The sequence below is a fragment of the Lissotriton vulgaris genome, chromosome 3_1, assembly GCF_964263255.1.
Source record: "Lissotriton vulgaris chromosome 3_1, aLisVul1.2, whole genome shotgun sequence".
NCBI classification, from domain to species: domain Eukaryota; kingdom Metazoa; phylum Chordata; class Amphibia; order Caudata; family Salamandridae; genus Lissotriton; species Lissotriton vulgaris.
The window spans coordinates 670700613-670722206 of record NC_141689.1 but is presented as its reverse complement, the minus strand read 5'-3'; the positions used below and the strand labels follow the sequence as shown (position 1 = coordinate 670722206).

Sequence of the window (21594 nt, the reverse complement as noted above, 5' to 3'; positions counted from 1 at the left end):
CACTGTTTAGTATTGGCGGAGGATCTGGTGTTGTTATTCCCTCGTCCTCTGCCTTTGCTGCTGTTGCCACAGTATCCACCTCTATTGTTCTTATTATAGGTGGTCTGCGTGCCCCCTTTATTGTATGGAATCTGTTGTGATGCCTGGCCTCGTGTAGCTCCTCTGTTACTGGAGCGACAAAAGGAACCTCCTCTGAATCGTTGGGACTGCAAGGCACCCATAGGCTTGGCTGTCTCTGTGTCTTTTTTATTCTTTTCTAAGATTGTGTCCACATCAGGACCAAATAAAAAATCAGGGTTAACAGGCTGATTCAATAATGTGGTTTGAATTTCAGGTATGAACCCAGAGATGCGCAACCAAGCATGTCTCCTGAGCATGACACTTGTGTTAATGGCCCTGGCTGCGGTGTCTGCTGCGTCTAGCGCACATTTAATAGATGCGTTGGATATGAGTTTCCCCTCCTGGATTAGCATTTCTGCTCCCTCCTTGTAGGCCTCAGGCAAATGTTGAAGCAGTTGCTCTAGAGTGTTATAATGCGCCCTATCGTATCTGGCCAAAATGGCCGGTGTCTTAGAAATTCTCCAGATATTAGTTGCTTGAGCAGCCACCCTTTTCCCAGAAGCTTCTAATACTTTAGATTTCTTGTCTGGAGGAGGAGCATCACCCGTAGTTTGTGAGTTGGCGCGCTTATGAGCATTTGAGACCACTAAAGAGTCTAATGGCAGCTGTCTCTTAATATATGTAGGGTCCACAGGCGCCGGTCTGTATTTTCTTTCAATTCTGGGGTTAATAACCCTAGCTCTAGTGGTTTCTTTGAAAATGTCCCCTGCGTGTTCAAGGACACCTTTTAGCATTGGAAAAGTTTTAACAGATTTCTCTGAAGTGGAGAAAGTGTCAAACAGGAAGTCCTCTTCAACTGGGTCAGCATGCATATCCACATCATGACGTGGCGCTGCCCTTTCAATCGAAGCGTTGAACGCAGCTGTATCTTCTGTTGGTGAAGTTTTAACAGGATAAGAAGGAGTATCAGGAATAGTTTGTGACTCCCCCTGGTCAGCAGGGTCTGTCCAGTCTTGAGTCTGGTCATCCTGATCCGTGTCCGCAGGGTAATTATATTGTTCATCATCGTCATACCCCATATCCTCAGTAGTGGGTGTGGGTGAGTATGCAGAAGTGTCCTGGCCATGGTACCCCACAGTTTCAAAAAGGACAGGCGATGTTGAAGAATCCCTTTTTTTCTTGAGTGGAATTTTGTATGATTCCAGAGGATTTTCTGACCTGATCTTCCTTTGATAAATATTAAGTCTACCAGATTCGATATGTAGCTTCGACTGGTCATCACATGAGGGCTCTTGGTACATAACATCCTCTTCTAGAGGATAAGTCCTTTTTCCCAATGACACCTTTTTGGGTGTTTCGACCCCAGGTTTTGGATTGAGCGCCTTGGGGCGTGCAGTCGGGGGCAGTCCGAATTTTATCGGTGGCATAGTGTCTTTGGACAGACTGACCTTCTTCAAAGCCGGCGTCGATGGAGGCCCGACCGATTTTGCCTTTTCGCCAATAAGTGTTTGTCCTTGCGTCGACTTCGGCGCTTGTGGCGTCGGAGGCGAGCTTTTCTGCCTCGACTCAACGTGGTCCTTCGAGGCGCTTTTGGATTTCGACTCGTGGCCTTTGACGAGCTGGGGCCTGTCGACTTGATGCTTCGGATCGAGAAGCTTCCGAGACTCGAGTCCTTTGTTTGTGTCTCTGTCCGTCGACGTCGACTTCGTCGGTTCGACGTGCTTGGTTTTATTGGTGGACTTCAGCGCACCGATCTTCGGTTCGACACTCTTTACTTTTGACCCCGCAGGGTCGTCCACACCTTTTTTCTTCATCGACTCCGATGGGTTCGAGCTTTTCGATCCGAAGACTGTTTTCAGCAGTTTCGTTTTCGTTTTCGACTCGATGGCTTTCGGTTTCGTTTTAAGTAGTTGGACCGATGGCTCATGTGATATATTCTTAGCCGGGCCTTGACCCTGGGCTATAGAATGTTCTTCATGATCTTGGCTAAGGCCTTCTGGCGATGCCTCGACCTGAGCCCTTGGAAGTCTTTGAGTGTCTGTTTCAGGCCCCGTACCCACTGTTGGGCCTGGTTCATCGCTTGAGTCGTCATCAACGGCTCGGATGGGGGATACGTCGTCCCTTACCTCGACGACATTTTCATCTTCGACGTTCTCTTCGTTGTCTTCATAATAGTTGGAGTCATGCTCCGAACCAGGATCCGACTGCTGTTCTGGATCATCAATCTCGACGACCTCATCGTCCTCTTCGTCAAAGATATTCACCGTTCGGGCACTGGCTTCGACATAGTTTGCCTCGCTGCACGTCGGAATCTAAGCGTCTTCTTCGACCTGAATCGAGCACAAGCTAGACAGTTGTCCTCATTGTACTCTGGTGATAAGCACTTGTTGCACACCGGGTGTACATCGATGTGCGGGTACTTAGACTTACAAAGGGGGCATCGTTTGAACGGGCTCCGTTCCATCGACGATCGGCATCCGGTGTCGAAAAGGCTCTCTTCGACGTCCTGCTCGAGAATAACTGGAACAAGAACTCGGCACCGATCGAAACAATACCGACGACCCCGAAGGCCTTTTGGCCTTTAGAAAAGTTTCAGAACTTGAGTAAATAAAAGTACATCCGAACCCAATGGCGGATAAAAACAATCTGAGGATGGAGAGGATGCCCATGCGCACTGTAGTCCGGGGGAGGAGCCACCTATCTTGTGATACTTCGAAGACTCTTCCAGGACAACAATGTGCAATCATCAGGACCCAACACTAGGCGGCGATCTATGCACCGATATGAATTCAGCAGCCCACATGCCTCGAACAAAAACAGTTACCTGATGTCAGCCATGGAAGGATACAAGTCATGCCAGCGAAGGGATGGTATGTGGAGCTTCCAGGAGAGGGAATAACATAAGCGGAGGAATAAAGCCGTCAAATAAGAAGCAAGTGAATTAGATTGGCAAGAAGTCCAAGAAATGATGAGCAATGGGCTGACGAAAAGCCCATTCTATGTACTGGTAGTGAGTGAACACAATAGGGTGACAACAGACAGTTAAAAAGTTAACAAGCATAGGCAGTGCTAATAGGTATGGCTTTAAAGAAATGTTGTATGGTAATGTGAAGCATTATAAGTAAATACCATGAGAATAGATATGCATTTGTGTGCAAGCAAAGAACTGCAGAATACACTGGTGTGGGTTAAAATGTCAGGTGACAGTTGCACTCTCAAGACAGCCCTAAGAGTCCATGTACGTTAATTAATGCCTGTGCACCTCTCATCTCTACCAGAAAAAAAACAAAATTAATTATCTAGTTATCTAAGACACTCATTCCAATGTGATGTGTGCGCCCCTGAAAGTTTGACCTTAGGAAACTGGAAAAATAAACAAAATGATCACAGCTGTGTGGAACGCAAGCACTTTTTTGTAGAAGCGAACTACTTCTGCTGAATCAAAAAAAATGTACTCCAGGCTCCCAACATGTGGGCGGAGCCAAAGCCCTCTCTAGTGATGTTCAAATTCTTGTCTTGTGACAGCTGCGGACAGGCCAGACCATAAAAACTGTCTGCAGGCGAGACCTAAATGTGCACAACAGAGTAGATGGTTCATCTTTGCCACCTACAAGCAAAGTAAAAAAAAAATGGATGAAACCGAAAAGTATCATCCGCTATTAGTAACAAAAAATAATAAGCAAAGGATCCCAAACACAATTATTCTGTACAGCATCTCACAGGAATAATGTCAGTAATTACTGAAGCCAAAATAATCACATGGAATCCTTTCCAGAGTCAAGGACCAGTAGACAATAACACAGAGTACCAAGTATATACTGTGGTGCCAAAATGCAATTCTGTAGAAACATATATCACTATAATAGGAGCCATGCATCATCTGTGTATGCTATACAGTGAGAGACGGGGAAACAAAATGTGTATTTATGTTTGAGTTAGTAAAGTGCTGACCTTCGAATACAAGGACAAAGAATAAGTAACATTTTACAGACATACGGATGCCATGTAAAACCTGGTGTGTGTGTGTGTGTGTGGGGGGGGGGGGGGGGGGGGTCTGCAAACTACCATTAAAAATTACCAGTGCAATCAGACGTCTTCAAGTATTGAATAATCCATAAAGTATATCATAATTGAATAATATGAATTAATGTGCAAAACGTGTACAGCTATATTATTTCTGAAATGTGTAATATGGGTTTACTACTCTCACCTTTTCATAGTCTTCAGGTGTGAAATCTCTGTCCCGCTGAAGAATTTCATGAAGACGAGCTTTCACACGATGTTGGCAGTTGCTCAACGAGTCATTGACACTGTCAAGTAGACCATTCATATTAGCACTTTTCACCATCTGGACAAGTATGGGGGTCAGTTCTCCCTCGAGAGCCAGCAGTCCCTGGAAGGAAAAGACGACATTTGAATTATGACTTTAACTAGAACTTAATTAACCATGTGGATGTAAATGGATCATATAGTTGCATAAATTATGGAATGATGGCTTGAAGAGTGGGACCTAGCATCTGTTATTATAGGAGACACAGCTACTCCCAGAGAAATGCTATGTTTCTTACTAATATCGCTGAGGCCATGAAAACCTCCAATCAAAATCAGGTAAAAACCATTTGAAAATCATCATACTGTTTACCTCTGATGTTCAGATTAAGGTGAGTGAAACAGACAGTGCGATCACAAAATATAAGAAGGTGACCACAAAACATTCTGTATTAAGGACTGATGACATAACTTATTTATGTTAATTCTTTAACCCATTCTTTGAGTAACTTGCCATAGATACGACGGGAATTTCAATTCTGCAATGGATTTGCAGGATAAAATAACATATATAAAAGGAGATTAGAGAATTAGACAAATTTCACGGGGAACGTAAATTCCCTAAAGAACAAGTTACTTACCTTCAGTAATGCTGTTCTTGGTGGATTTACCTACAGATTTCTCACCTTTAAAATACTCCCCGAATCCAAAAGTCATCCAGAGATGTTTTAACCAATGTGCCCTGCATGCCGGTAGTTGGCGCCATAGGTTATGTTATGTTATGTTATATGCTGTTTTGTAACGCGCACAATTACTACCAGAGTATCCTTGCACGGTATACCGCTGGGGAACCCGTCCTGGCTTTCCCTGTGGGATGGTCCCTACTGGGAGTCCCCAAGGTGGAGTCAGGCATCCCCGGCGTTGATGGGGCCGTTGTGGAGATTAGGCAAGCTAATGCCTAGATTTGCCGAGTGGGACACCTGTTTATAGTGGGCACCGAGGCGAGAATTATCGATTCCGCTGACCCTGGTCCACGACCCTGCCGCGTCGGGAATTTAACCCTGGTCCCGGGCCGACTCCTGCTTCCGGGTCTGCCGCCTCTAACCAGTGAGCCACACCACTCCATTTGGGCTCTGCTGAGACTTCTTACAGCCTCTGAAGTGATGGAGCAGATATTGCATGCTGATATCAGTTTCTTAACCCCTTTGCTGCTATGCTTCCCCCCCGTGCTTAGCCTTTTCTTGGCTATTTGGGGTAGTTCGTGTTTAGGCCTCTGTAAGTTTTTGACCACATAAGGTATTCACACCAAATTTGCGTACTTTTCTTCCAACATCCTGGGGATTCTAAAGGTACCCAGGGTTTGTGGATTCCCCTGGAGGGGACCCAGAAATTTGCCAAAATAGAGTTAAATTTAGTTTTTGGGGGAAAAAGGGCAACAGATGAAAGCGTCTGTTTTCTTCCCTGCAAATGGTATCAACAAAGTGGTTGTGGTGCTGAAATCACCAGTTTCTCAGCTTTCAGGGAAAAGCAGACTTTTGTCAGAAAACACAAATGTTTTTACACAGTTTTGGCATTTTTCTGGGACATAACCTATTGTTGCTATTTTAGGTGCTTTTAACCTCCTTCCAGTTAGTGGTAGAAATGGGTTTAAAAGCAATAATGGATCCTGGAAAGCTATACATTTTTAGAAAAGTAGTCAAAATTCTGAATTCAGCAAGGGGTCATTTGTGTAGATCCTTCAAGGTTTCTTTGTAGAAACTAACATTAGAATATAGGAAATATTGAAAATGTGTTGAAAAAAACAGCCATTTGTGTCAAAGTTTTCACCTGTAACTTCTTCTACTCATGACAGCTGTTTGAAAGCAATATACCGTTACATCCGCTGGACCTTTCTGGTTGTGGGGATATATAGGAATTGTAGGTTCCCCAAGAACCCTACGAACCCAGAGCCAATAAATGAGCAGTGTCTTGCAAAGGTTTTTTATGTACCGGCTATATAGCAATTAATAAGGGAAAAAATAGGTATGAAAGACACCTATGCATTTCTGAAAATGGAACAAAATATAGAGTTTAGAAACAGTAGATATTTGCATTTTGCTGAAATTGTGAGTATCCATACTAGCATGAGAATTATAGGTTATTTTTCCAAATAACGTCTTTTTTACACATTGTCTTTCATTTGGAAGGCAGAAATGCATCGAAAGTCAATAGGTAATAACAGTCGCTCTACGATTGTGTGTTACCCTAAGTCTCCCGATAGGAATGGTACCTCACGTGTGTTGGTAGGCCTCGTGACCGCGACAAGAAACGGCTCAAAACGCAACGTGGACACACTTTATTTTTACAGTGAAAACTGACCCTTTATTTTTACAGTGAAAACTGACCCTTTTTTTGCAAAGTGCCTAGCTGTAGATTTGGAACCCTAGCTCTGCCGGAACCTAAGGAAACCTAGCATATCATACATTTCTGACAACTAGACACCCAGGGGAATCCAGGATGGGGTGACTTGACTGGCTCACACCAGGTTCTATTACCCAGAATTCCATCAAACCTTATAATTTGTAAATAAAACACCACATTTCTGTGGTAGAAAGTTGGGGGCGTGGCTTTGGCGCGAGGCGGAATGGCTGCCTCTTGAGGGAGCTCCGCAAGCCAGATTCACTTAACGGTTAATACCACACATCACAGACACTGGCGCTGATTAAAAACCACATGGGAAGGTGACTAATACCTTCGACCAGAAGCGGGGAAGTTTTTGTGCCTGTAACTGCTTCGGAACCGCATGAATTGATGATCGAGCTCTGATCCAGCCGAAAAGAAAATGGCGCTCACCCGCAGCCCGGCTGCTGAGGAGCGTTGCTGCGAGGAAACTATGGTGGGGTGAAAGTCCTTGTTGTACTAATTCCTGAGGGGTGGTCCGCTTAACTGCACAGGAAATGTACTATTGACGGTGGCCACTCGCTGTAATTAAGCCACACCCAGGGCGACAGAAGTTGCGGCCGGAACAGAGGGAACCCTGGGAATCCGTGGCTGCTGCAGCATGGACCTATCCAGAATGGAGCCTGGTGTGACAGCTGATCAGGTGGAGGCGCAGTAAGTGAGGCATGGGTCGCGGGCTGGGCCGGGTGTTGATCAGCGTTGGGGCCCCGATTGGATGCCCCTGTAGAAATGAATGGTGGTATCTGGCGGGTCGGGACTGCCTGACTCTCCGGGGCACAGAGGTGCGATACTCCCACTGCTGATAGGCTGTACTGGTCTGACATTCTGTGGCGCGGAGGCTCTGGCGTTCGCAGGTTGGCAGGCGCGAGGCGCTGCTAGAGCTCCTGGGCTGCTGGGGGGAAGGCTGCGTCGACGCCTGTGAGCGCAAGGGATCCTGGTGTGACTTGTAAGCCTCCTGAGCGACGGACCATAAGCCAGTGGCAGATACACTGCAGAGCGGAGGTGCCCATATCTATACGGATCAGCAGCAGAGCACTGTAGCAGGGATCACTAGACTGTTAAACGGCAAGGCTGGGTGTGACTGGGCATTGCCTCACTGAGTGGTGGTGCTCCTGGGGGCCTGCCTGGTCATGAACGGAGCAGTAGGGTTTGCCGACAACATATATATGTGTCCTTGAACACGCCGACCCCTCTGGATCGCAGCGGTGTGCGCTCTTGGGTGTTCCCAGAGGTATCTGACTGCTGTGGGGTATTGCAAATTTGCTGAGCTGGTGTGGAGCTGGTCCGCGCTCACAGCAGATAGGATTGCTGGGCCTGTGCACATTTCAAGTGACGAGGCTGGATACCGCGCAGAACCCTGCTCAAATCGTTACCATTATTGAAAAGTCTGACCTCAAACAGTCAAACCTTCAGTTCAAAAATAAACGCAACACACGCGCCAGCGAAGCCATGGGGGATCAGTCCGGGTCACAGGGTGCCTCAGGGACAGCGGAAGACACAGAGGACGACACCAGAACTATCCTGCTGGAGCTACGAGATGGCATGGAGTCAATTGATAGCAAAATAGATACGCTGGCGACTAGACTGGATATTGTGAAGAAGAAGGTGGATAAGCATGAACACAGACTAGACGTCCTGAAAAATAGATTATCAGACACGCAGGACTCACAGGTGGAATCCCGGACTCAAATTCTACAAATGGAGAAGGTGCTGGAGATTATAAAGGCGAAGAATGAGGACTTAGAAGCTCGCTCTAGGCGCAACAACCTTCACATTTTTGGCCTGCCAGTATCCACCGATATTTCGAAAAAGGAGATATTCATTGATGGGCTACTGCGTGAACTTTTTGGCTCGGTGCTGTCCACAGTAATGATAGTTGAGAGGGCGCACGGCTCGTTGGGCCCTAGGCCTCACCCGGGTGCGCCACCTCACCCGATAATAGTGCACTTGTTGAACTATGTCGACAAGAATGCCATCCTGAGGGAGGTAAGGGCCAGGGCCCCCGTTACCTATAGGGGGGACACTTTATCCTTTTTTAGTTGAATGCTCACAGGTGTGCCATGCAGTTATAATCTGGCAACCTCACCATGGATTGAGTGTTCGTTGCCGTTCCTCCCCCCCTAGCGGGTGTTCCCCAATGTTGAGCTGTATGGAAGATGGGGCTGATGTGTGGGTGGGGGGTAGGTTTTGGTCTCGACCTAATTGGGAGGTTGGCGGGGGCGGGGGTGGTAAGAGTGGGGTATATGTTGTGTTTTATTTTCTTGATTGTTGCACCAAAGTCGGTTGGAGTGAGAGCTGAGCACGATGATGAGCTTACTAAATGTGTTCTGACATTGCCCTTCCACAGCCGTATGAGTCAATGACAGAGTGGTCAGGTATTGCTCGGGCTGCTATGGGTGAGAGATTTTGACTGTTGACCTGGAATGTGAGGGGCCTCAACTCTCTAGCCTATTTGAATCGTCATACCATACATATAGCTTTGTTGCAGGAAACGCATTTGACTAAGAATACAGAACACGGCATTGCAGAGAGATGGGCGGGGTTTAAACTGGCGGCTTCATTTTCATCATATACTAGAAGCCCGATGATATTGGTTAAACGGAGAGTAGCATTTGCGCCCGTTCATACATATGTTGATGAGGGGTGATGTGCAATGGGGCAAGGGAAACTGGGAGGTTCGTTGGAGACTATCATTAACATGTATAGACCCATTACAGATGACCCAGAGTGTTTTTTGCGGATGTATGCTGAAATGAGGGGTTGGCCAGAGGCGGATGTTTTGTGGGGAGAGGACTTGAACACCTGTTTAAACCATGGCCTGGATAAATCTAATCCACTGTCCCACGGCACTCCTAAAGTAGCCCAATGTGTTAAATGTGCCATGGAAGAATTTGGGTTGAGTGATGTGTGGAGAGTAAGAAACCCCCTGGCGAAAGAAGGGACACATCCGATGCCATAGCATAACAGTTGGTCGCGACTGGATTATGGGCTGTTGGGAGGAGATGCCATAGATTGGGAGTGGGAGGTGGCGAAATTACCGCGCACATTGTCAGACCATAATCCCGTGCAGTTGGAATTAGAAATCCCGACGGCCTTGCATTGCCCTTTTACATGGCAGCTGTGCTCTGAAGCGAAGCACTGCTTGACCCAGTATACGAGACTACAGTGCGGGAAGCTATTGAATAATATTTTGCAATCAATAAGGGCTCAGTAGAAGAGGCCTCCACGCTATGGGAGGCTTTTAAGGCAACAATCAGGGGGGTGGTCATTGGTACTGCAGCAGGTATTTTGAAAGATATTAGACCGCAGCACCACAGAGTCGAGATCGCAGTTCGTGAATTGGATCGTAGTTACACAATGGCTCGTCAGCTGACCTTTGGCCTGTATAAATGAGTTGATTAAAGAATATGACGCATTGGCTGAAACTGAAATAAAATATCTATCACGCTGACACACGGCACGACGATATGAAGAGGGAGGGAGGCCGGGGCGCACATTAGCAAACAAGAATAAAGATCGCATGGAGCAACCTCAAATAGATAAGATCACGGACCCACATGGGGGGGGGGAACATTACCATCCACTTGCCACTACATACCAATTCCGAGAATTTTATGCCGATTTATACACATCCAAAGGGGGTGCAACGGGGGCTGAGTTTGAGGAATACCTAGAGGATGTGGAGTGCGCCTGGCTGTCAGATGCTCATAGGGAGTACTCATGTTTGGCAATAGATGAGCAGGATATTAAGGCAGCTATACTATCACTTCCCAATAGGAAAGCACCTGGGTCTGATGGCCTTACGGTGGAATTCTATAAAACTTAAGCAGACTTCCTTGCTCCATATTTATTAGAGGTGTATGCTGAGGCACATGAGTCCGGGAAACTGCCACCATCATTGCGGCAGGCATTGATAATAACTATGCTCAAAAAAGACAAGCCCTGGGGCAGATGTGACTCTTTCCACCCTCTGTCACTGATTAACATAGATGCCAAAATACTGACAAGATCTTAGCGGTTAAGTTGCAGCCCCTGATGCTGTGCATGGTGTTGCCTGATCAGTCGGGTTTCATACCCGATAGATCCACATCCCACAATCTTCAGACTATATTCTCCATGTTACATATACTTGAGCCAAGCATGTCAACAGCGGCAGTACTGCTGGACGTAGCGAAAGCGTTTGATTCCCTTGAGTGGAATTACATGGTATTTATTTTACAGAGTATGGGATTCTCTACCCTATATATACAGTGGATAAGGGTGCTTTATACAGAGCCATTAGCCAGGGTGCGCATGGGCAGTATGCCGTCCGAACAGTTTGACATAGGGAGGGGCACTCACTAGGGATGCCTGCTATTTGCAATTATACTGGAACCACTGGAGTGTGTCATTAGGCAGAGACATGGGGAAGCAGCACTAAATTATAACTTTCGTCCAGTTGCCATCTCGCTGTACGCGGATGATATGGTGCTTTTTGTTCGTGAACCCTCTCGGCATCTGGCACAGCTGCTACGTGAGTATGTTAGATTTGGCCGCTTGTCGGGCCTCTTAGTTTGGGATAAATCCATTGTTATTCCTCTGATGGAGTCCACTGAACAGCTGGATATGGAGTTCCACCTGGTGTGGTCTGCGGACGCAGTAAAATATCTCAGAGTCTGGATCCAGGGAGACCTGAGCACAGTGATACGGGAAAACTATGGAACATCATACCTCAGGCTGGAGCAGCAGGTAGATGTGTGGGTCTCTTTGCCGCTCTCTCTGGGGGATTGTATTGCATTAATTAAGATGGTGGTCTTACCGTGGTTACTGTAATTGTTTATCAACATCCCGATTGTGCTAACGAAAGGGTTTTTTAATACCCTCCGAAGGGTCCTGCAGCGGATGGTCTGGGGAGGCAAAACTGCTAGAGTAAAATGGTCGATACTCACCAGTGATTATGACTAGGGAGGGTTCGGAGTGCCGGATTTGTATGCCTACTATCTGTGCTCGCAAGCTCAATACGTGTTCTATTGGATGAGGCCGCATGCGTTTACTCCACATTTTGCCGTTGTTTTTATGTAAGGGTATATACCCAGGCAGACTTACAGTACAAGAGGCTGGCTATTTAGAAAAACATATTATATAAACATCAATAATAAAATTAGTGCAATGGACAAATGATATCAAAAAGGTAATTTTTAATTCCGATATAAAAATGAATAAATACATATAGCTTTGTATACACAATATACACGATAAAAACTCTTGATTCTTTGTGTGACCTTTCTTAAATACATATTAAGAAGTCATAACAATATAATAAAAAAGGCTTTTTCCTTATTTTTAAATCTCTGGTTATGGAGAATGGGGCTGTGTGTCAACGCGTTTCGACAAAGTCTTTTGTCTTCATCAGGACAAATGAATATTCAGCCACTTTTTCTATACGAACCGCTGAGGGAAACAGAGACGTCTCAAGCTCCTTGGACTTTACAACGTGGGCGTGATACGTGTAACGGACATCCGATTTGAACTGCAGCCCCTTGTTTATGAAAGCGGAGAAAAAAGCGCGAAAAGTCGGCGATAATCCTCTTCTCTTCAGCAAGCAACATCTAGAGCTGCCCTGAGATTATATTCATAACGGAGGCAAACCCTAATGGAAGCCTGTTTGTATCTGAAGCCCGTTCGTATCTGATCTCGATACGATTCATCAGCCGACAGTCCTTCTCCTCTCCCACGTTTTTTGAAAGTCATCGATTGATAAGGATAACCAGCTTTAGCGATTACAACGCAATGTGGCGATGAAAATGACGGAGAACGCTTGATGTTTCCCTCCTTTTTTGAAAGTCGATGAAAAGTAGATGCAGGTAGAAGTAAGATGGGAGCAGTGAACACTGTTTAATCAGTTATCACATACCTACTAAAGATATCAAAGGAAAGGTGCCTTACTTCCTCCATTAACTCCGAATCAATTTTTTCATAATCTGTTTTAGAAAAAGTGGCTGAATATTCATTTGTCCTGATGAAGACAAAAGACTTTGTCGAAACGCGTTGACACACAGCCCCATTCTCCATAACCAGAGATTTAAAAATAAGGAAAAAGCCTTTTTTATTATATTGTTATGACTTCTTAATATGTATTTAAAAAAGGTCACACAAAGAATCAAGAGTTTTTATCATGTATATTGTGTATACAAAGCTATATGTATTTATTCATTTTTATATCGGAATTAAAAATTACCTTTTTGATATCATTTCAGTCCATTGCACTAATTTTATTATTGATGTTTATATAATATGTTTTTCTAAATAGCCAGCCTTTGTACTGTAAGTCTGCCTGGGTATATACCCTTACATAAAAATTGTTTTCCCTGACCCAGGAGTCCCATCCATATCAGGGGGTCCTTGATACCTACAAAATATCCGGTGCCCTTGCACAGCATGATCACACACTGGGCACGTGGAACTCCGAGAATGGAAATAAATGCAGTGGACGCAACCATAGCCGCCTGGCAAGCGATATGGCGCCTGGCGCACAAATTGCCGCTATACGTACCAGCCATGTAAATAGAGCACTACGCTGAGTTATCAGTGATACACGAAGCGCCATCGATGCGATTGCTTAATGAGGCAGGCTTTCAACTGATGCAGGATATATCCCCAGAAGGGTCGTTTATTACACCGGTCACCCTTCAATATATTAGTAATCCATCATTGCTGTTCAGATTTGCGATGCACAGATGCGATATGCGATCAGGGTGTATTACACTACTTATCTCCTGGAACCTCCTACACAGTTGTCCCGACAGTTTGTACTTACCACTCCCACTAATAAGAAACTGATCTCTAGGCTATATAGGATGATCAAGGAAGAATGTATTAGCAAACCGGACAGTAGTTGGGAGAGATGGAATGCCTGTCTACCTGAGCCGATTTTAGAGAAAGATTGGAAGAATGTATGTGAGTTAACAGGTACCCTGCTTGAATCTGACTGTTGTGCGAGATGCGGACAGGGGGACGCAGATTTTCTGCATCTAGCTTGGGGATGTAGAAGGGTGAATGAGTTCTGGGATTCGGTGGTGAGAGACAAAGACTATGGTAGCCGTGGAGCTCCAGTGTACTCCGCTTGTCTGCCTACTGTGCTGTGTGCCACACATCAGAGGAGTGAGTGGGAGATTTGTAACATTGGCCCTACTTATTGCTACGCGGAGAGTGGCAATTACGTGGGGGGGGGAATGTACCCCGAAAGTGGAACACTGGATAAAGGATTTGATCTATTGCAAAGATAACATGGAAACGTATGCAGAGGAGTTACCAACAATTTCGAGACCGAAAGACATTTGGGAGCCATTACGTCTGTTTTTTCTGAATAGGGCGGCTGCTGCCGAACAGGGTGATGCAAATTAGATATGGAGGGGGGATGGTGATGGGAGACCAGGAAAGGTGTCATGAAGGTATAGATGGAAGGCGCTCTGCTATTCCAGCACAACTTTGTAACCAACAATCAGGGAGGATGTGAGGATGTTTATTTCTTATTGTTTTAATTTTTAATTTGGAGTTATATGTCTTTTTGGTTGGAATTGTAGAGACATTTATGTTTGAGTACTTTAGGGCTGACACACGGCACGACGATATGTAAGGTGTAAGGCCTGCTGTAGGGGTGACTTACATATAGTATATGCAGTGTCTTTTGGGCATGGCACACGGGGAGTGGGTCATGTTGCGTTTGCGAAAATGGTTTCCACCATTTTTTATTTTTTATTTTTTTTTGTACGTTCTTATATAGCGCTCGACTACCCGGAGGCATCTCGGCGCTTGCCTTGGGAACCCGTCCTGGCTTTTCCCTGTGAGATAGCCCCTAACGGGCATCCCCAAGGTGAAAGCCAGGCATCCCGCCGCGGGGGGCCGTTGTGGAGATTAAGCAAGCTTAATGCCCAGAGTTGCAGAGTGTGAACCCATGATTAGGTCAGGCACCGAAGCGAGAATTATCGAGTCCGTGGACATTTGAGCTCAAGACCCTGCCGCGTCGGGAATTGAACCCTGGTCCCGGGTCTGACCTCTGCTTCAGGGTCTGCCTGCTCTAACCAGTGAGCCACACTTCTCCACTTCTTCACGCAGCCTGCAATAGCAGTATACATACAATCTGTGTGTGGGTCCCTTGAGGTGGCATAATACATGCTGAAGCCCTTAAGGACCCTCTTTAATACCCATACCCTAATTACCAGGGGTACCATTTATTAGGGACTTACAGGGGTGCTAAAGTCCTTGCAAATTTGGTTACAATTGAACATTTTAATTGTTTGAAGGGAAAGACCACCATTACTGGGGACCTGGTTAGCAGGGACCTAGTGCACTTTCAGTCAAAAAACATTAGCACTAGGGCAAAAAGTGGGGGATGACCATGGCAAAAAGGGCACGTTCCTACCCAGAGTACCTTGTTTCTACCACTTGCATTCTTCTAGATGCAAAACCAATTGTGATTTCTTTTCCACCGTCTAGTTGTGACAAGGAGGTTCCCAAGCCATATGCGTAAGCGTCAACCGTTACAAAAGTCTCATGGGCCTCCACATAAGCCTGAAGTGCAGGAGCAGAAAGAATGCTCTGTTTGATTAAAGTAACATTTTATTGACACTTAAATGAACAGTCAAATTCCACACTTTTCTTCAATAACCCTCTGAAGCATTCCGTCAGATTGGAGAAACTTTTTATCAATTTTGTGTAAAATTCACAAACACCAAGAAATTAGCGTATAACAATACTTCTTGGAGCACACATGCACAGTCAAAGACTTAATTGGTAAATGTCAAAAAGAAATCAGCAAAATATCAATGGGGCTCTTGTTGTTCTTGTCTTTATTTTCACCACACTCCAATCCCTTTGTGCTAACGTGTTTCACAGTGGTAGGGTTTATCTACGGCTTCGTCAGGGTTTTAACTTTTCTCTGCTGACGTGATCGTGGGCGGCCAACCCCCACATGTGCACCCCTGATGGTCCTACTGCCTGTACAATAAAAGAGCATACCTATAACACGAATATGAAGCGACGGTTGCACTTAAAGCACCTTCTTCGAAAGGGGTACAATCCCTAAATCCAGACACCCTTACTCGGGTCGAACCTCAACCTATGGTGAAGTCACCTATAAATATAAGAAGACAAATAGATATATTGAGCTCTTCTCTGCTAGATAATATTAAACCTAGGCTGCTTATTTATATAGTGTTCCAAAAAAGCAGTTATCCCCTACTTCTTCCGGTGGTGACCATGTGCTCCTAAAGAGCCTTCATAACCTTTCCTAATAAATGCAGGGGATAAAACAGAGACAAATGAAAAAATTATGGTCACTAAACACAGTAAACCCATACCCTGGCTCTTTGCGGAAACGAAAAGAATAGAACGGCGAATAAATCATCTCACCAACTGATGAAGCAGTCTGCAGCAAAAGAAATCTCGGTCCTCTCCTTAATGGCATTTCCAAGTGTGCCAACCCCAACGCAGAAGAAACATCTCTTTGAAGGCAGGTTGCCCAGTGTAACCAATCGCATGCCGGCATCAACTGCGATAAACACAGTGAACAGACTCAATAAAGTCTGTATCGTCAAGGCAACTTTGCTTCTCTAAAGTGTTTGTGTGCTAGAAAAGGCATATCTGGAGCAACTACAATCAAAACCAAAAACAGACTCGAAAGGTCTGTATTATAACAAATAATGAGTGTACCATGTTACAATATTTAATTCTTGTACTCTCGTAATGTGTAATCACTCTGGAATGGGCTTAAAGTCCCAACATTGTGACTGCAGGTACGTACACGGATCTGCAAATAAGGAATGAAATTACAATAAAAACCAAAGACTGACTCAATGTCTAGATCAAGTGGACTGCTCAATACACCTCGTATCAGTAAACAAATCATCAGATGTAGTGTTGTTCTTATCTGTTGAATGCATCACCGGAGTAATCACATGCTCCGAATCCCAATATGATGACGAACATTGTCTTGAGTGATATATATCTCTCCCTCAATATGGAGACAGCCAGTTGGAGGCGACCAAAGAATACACAGACCATATTGATGAAAAATCAAAAATCTGGTCTTCTCAATAAATGATACTGTCTATCGAACAAGGGGGGAAAGGAAGGAAATAAAAATACTAGAACTAAATAGAAAGCGACAAACAACTACTTCCCATCTACTTCACCAGCGCGCTGTGTAATATGGGCTTCAATTCTAATGTGCACAACACATATGTAAGACGACGATATATACAACTTTACTTGTAAATATATTCAGCGGTCACACCATACATACCAGGGAAGTCAAATGAATCTTCTGAAACAATGATAACACTGTATTAATAATATATCCAACATACTTCAGCTACACATGTTTAATTTTAGGTTATTTTATTATCAGTATCCAACCTGAGATCAATGCCCAGATTTTGTCACTATCGTTTAGGCCTTCTGTCACTGTTTGATATCTTTCAATCATGTGTGCTTCTAAACGATTCAACGTCATTTGAAGTTGGACTTTGTTTTGCGGTTTCACTACTAAGAGAACTGGGCCAGCTTAGATCATTCTCATTGTGTCCACATTGCACGTATACTGGACTAGTGGGGCTCCCTGTGTTCTACACCTTGTTCGCAATTTATGTTGTAGTATTCGCATTTCGACAGCCTGGGTCGTTTATCGTGAATTGCCATCCTCCAGTTCAAGTCAAGTCAAGTAAAAAAAATATTTATTTCGGCCATTGAGGCCTTAAAAGCACAGATAAAAGATACAGCACAATTCATTCATTTAATTTTCCCAGTAAGGCTTTCATAATTGATAAAGTGCATGTGCATTACTATATTATTTATAAAATCCAATAAAAAGTAGAAATTTAAAATATAGTAAATAATTAAAAAGATACACACTTGTAAAGTTAAAATATTACAGATAAAATTGAAGAAAAGACCAATCACAGTGATAGAATGCAATGATCAAGTTAGGTAAGCCCTAGTTTTAAAATAGCTCGACGTACACAACACATGGAAAATAGAAAACGAGTAACTGAATACGCAATGGGCATACTGGTGTTGCATTAAAGGTCTGTGTGCAATGATTTGTTCCGAGGTTTCTGCACAAATGCAGTAACCATCAGTGTCTTGCCTTCTTACATGCTGGACAAAAGAGTAATACATGGTAATCTGTCTCCGGTACGTTATTACATGTCGGACATCCCTGAGTTGGCGTACCCCCCCCAGTTATTTATAAAAGCGCGTAATGGGGGTACTACATACCTAAACTGTAGATGAAGCTCTTTAGCAAGGGCAGGTTCTAACCTATATTGCTGTTTTATCTCTAAAAATGCTGCAGTCAATGTCCCAGCTCCCCTGTATCTGTGCAAAATTGCATTCCATAAAGCTTTTTGACAGGGCCTGCCTAGATGTTGTCTGACAACTTTCTTCAGCACTAACCAATAGGTCTCCCATTCACATAGCTGTTAAAGTATTTTCCATGTGAACCAGCTGTGAGATTTTGCTTTCTCCTTGAATGCTAAACACTTACTTCAACTCTTCTCTCTAAACAGCTAATTCCGGGGTACTCCATAGGCGTCGCCAATAAAAAAAGGGGTCTAAGGACAACATCCTCTGCAATTGGTTCAACCCAAAGATCCATTCGGAGCAGCATGCTAAGGGAAGACCCAAAGGTTTCCTGACAAAGGAATTCTCGATCTTAGATAGAGGGTCATTAGGCGATGGCCCCTGATTTCTGCCCTATATAACTGGTTCCTAGCCCCCCATGGCTTGTACTTTGTAAATTTTCATCACCGGTCCAACTGTTTTATGGGTACACTTCCTAAGCATCTTTGTTATCTGCGTCCCCGTTGTCTGGGCCAGCTTTAGGCTTCCCTTCTTTATTTGTACACTCCATTCAATTTTTTCGGTAAGTGTGATTCCCAGATATTTAAAAACGGTCAATTTCTCTAGTGGTTTCCCATTTAGCTGGGGATTTCGTTGTGTGGTTTTACCTGCATTAAAGAAACATGTATTTGGTTTTCTGCAAGGTAATCTCTAGACCACTACTCTTGCAGAAATAATGAAAGGTGTCTAAGGCCCTCTGTATTCCTATAGGAGTCTTTGATAGCAGTTGGGTATCGTCGGCGTACATCAATGCTGGTACCTTGCGGTTCGCCAACTTAGGAGCATCTATATCCCTCCCTGCAATCAAGTCCTCCACTAGGCCATTAATAAAAAGGCAAAAGAGGGTCGGGCCAACAAACAACCTTGTCATACACCTCTGTCTATTGATATGGGATCAGTAAGCTCACCATTTTTTCCATGCCTAATTTGGGCAAAATTACATTTTTGGAGCCGTTTCAGCATTATTGAACCTCCAGTTCAATAATGCCATCATTTTGATTTTTCTTAAAAAATTGTGTCAACTCACCTCTAATATTAAGTGGGACATTGAATAGTAATATTTTTACAGGGTGTAAATAAAATTATTGAGCCTACTCATTTAATTTTGAAATGCAAGTTTGAATCTTTATTTCCAATGGAGATCTGTAACTGAATTGACCAGTCTGACTGGAGATTTGGCACCTGGTCTAATAATCATATAAAAATCAGCCTTGTGTCACAATCCTAGGTCATTAATTCCTTTGTGGCATTACAGCATTACTTTGTGGGTTGGGTTCTCAAAGCAAATATCTTCACAAAAATGTCCATCAAAATGATTTTTAATATCCTCAAAAGTAGCTATAACAACAGCTGGGGGTAATAACCACTTACATGATAAAATCTCTGTACTTTTCAAAAGAAATCATTTCTATCCGCGCTCCACAAAAACAAGTTATTTACTTTTGTTAATGCCTTGTCTGGTAAAGACTATCCAGTCGCAGATTCCGTACATCAGAATTATCGACACCCATGATCTGATATTTTGGAGCAGTACCCCTGTCAGTGTGCAGGGGGACTGCTCAAAAATATGGTGGTGGTCTTTGGCTACACACTGGTGTCTTCTGCACTGGAAGTGACAAGCGTGGTATCTATACAGGTGCCACCTCCGCGCGCTGTCAATTCAATTTCCCAACGTTCCACACCTGGAGCCCAGAGCAACAATGAAGACGGACTACTGGTGCAAGTTTCTAAGGCCCTTTTCAAGGGGTATCCCTCATCCTTTGATTAAGGCGCTGAGATGGTAAGATGGGAGGGTCAGTAAGGAATCTGCAGCTGGGTGGAATTTCTACCAGATAAGGCGTTTCAGAAGGGAAGTAACTTGTTCATCTGATAGAGACTTTGAGCAACAGATTCCATACCTTAGAAAAGATACACAAGCAATGCCTCCCTACATGGGAATTTGCAAATCCAACTTAGGCTAGATAGTCTTGCAGGGCCAAAAGGGCAAAATGCCCATCTTGCTGGACCTGACTATCCATGCAATAGTGCTTAGTAAGCATGTGCAAGAAAGCCCATGTTGCAGCCTGACAGATGCCCAGGACTGGAACTCCACAGCTAATGCAGTGGTTGCAGCTTCTGCACAGCCTTCCCTTTCTTGGCCCCGATGTACCCTACAAAGAGTTGGTTATCCACCCAGAATTCATTTGTGCAGTCAAGGTAAAATAGCACAGTCTTTTTAGGGCCAGATGGTGGAGTTACTCCTTTTCCTCAGAGGGATGAACTGGGGTAGTTAAGGCACGCAGGGTGATGGTCTGCCTACGTGAAAAGGAGTGACTATCTTTAGGAGGAAACAGATAAAAGTCCAGGGAACCAGTTTGTCAAGGAAGAAAGTAGTATACAGAGGATAAACCGAGACTTCCTGTTGACCCTCCTGGATGATGTAATGGCCACCAGAAAAGCAGACTTGATGATCAATAACCGAAGAGGGCAGTTGTACAATGGCTCAAAAAGCATGCACATCAGGAAAGTGAGGACCAGGTTCAAATCCCACAAGGGTAGGATGAATGACCTGCGGGGAAATGTGTTGCAGACCTTTGAGAAATCTTCTCACAACAGGTGATTTAAATAAGAAAGGTTGGTCCGGCAACTGGCAAAATGCAGAAATGGCTGGAAGATAGTCCATAGCTGTGGAAGATAGTCCTTAGCTGTGCCCGGAGCAGAGCCCTGCTAGGCCAAAGAAAGAACAAATAATAAGACCTGAGAAAAAGGAACAGATAGGGGATCAATATTTTTCGATACACACCATGCCACAAATTTGTCAAAGAGGTATGGGTATATCTTTCTTAGTGGAGGGGCACCTGGCTGCTAGAAAACATCAGATTACAGGAGGAAAGTTGGAGGATGTCAACTTTCACCGTACAATTTCCACAAATGAAGTTGGAGTGTGCTCAAGTTCGGACGCAGGACCCGTAGCCTCTCCTCCCCCATGTTGCTGTGACAGAAGATTCTCCCAAAGAGGCAGCTTGACTGGAGGACTGATACTCATCCTCAAGATATTCTAAGTGCCCACCAGGAGCCACAAGAATAACTTGAGCAGGTAATTTCTGATCTTCTTGAGAACTCTGGGCAGGAGTAGTATTGGTGGAAAGGCATGCAGGAGGCCAGAGGACGAAAAGCCCCTCAGAGAGAGAGCCACCTTAGAAACTCCAGTGCAAAGAACTGCTGACATTGCGCATTCTTCGCAGTGGCAAACAGATCTAACCAACCCTTACACCACCTCCGGATGGAGAACCCAGTCATGATCCACTAGGTATCGACGGCTCAGTTTGCCAGTCCTCGCATTCAGACAGCATGTCAGGTGTTGAACCACCAGGGAGATACCCTGGTGTTCCAGCCATGTCCAGAGACGCAGTGCCTTTGACAAATGGTCCCAGACCCGCCCTGCTGGTTGCAGTACCACATGGCGTG

At 44.6% G+C, this 21594-nt stretch overlaps 1 protein-coding gene across 17 annotated transcripts in view; it reads right to left on the bottom strand.

Annotated features, from left to right (window-relative positions):
- PPIP5K2 (diphosphoinositol pentakisphosphate kinase 2) overlaps positions 1-21594 on the bottom strand; it is a 1400407-nt gene that overhangs the window by 719141 nt on the left and 659672 nt on the right. For all 17 annotated transcript variants that reach the window (XM_086960990.1, XM_086960983.1, XM_086960987.1 and 14 more), the window contains exon 17: positions 4271-4453. In XM_086960990.1, the coding sequence (XP_086817116.1) occupies positions 4271-4453 (183 nt within the window). The remainder of the gene's footprint in view (positions 1-4270; positions 4454-21594) is intronic.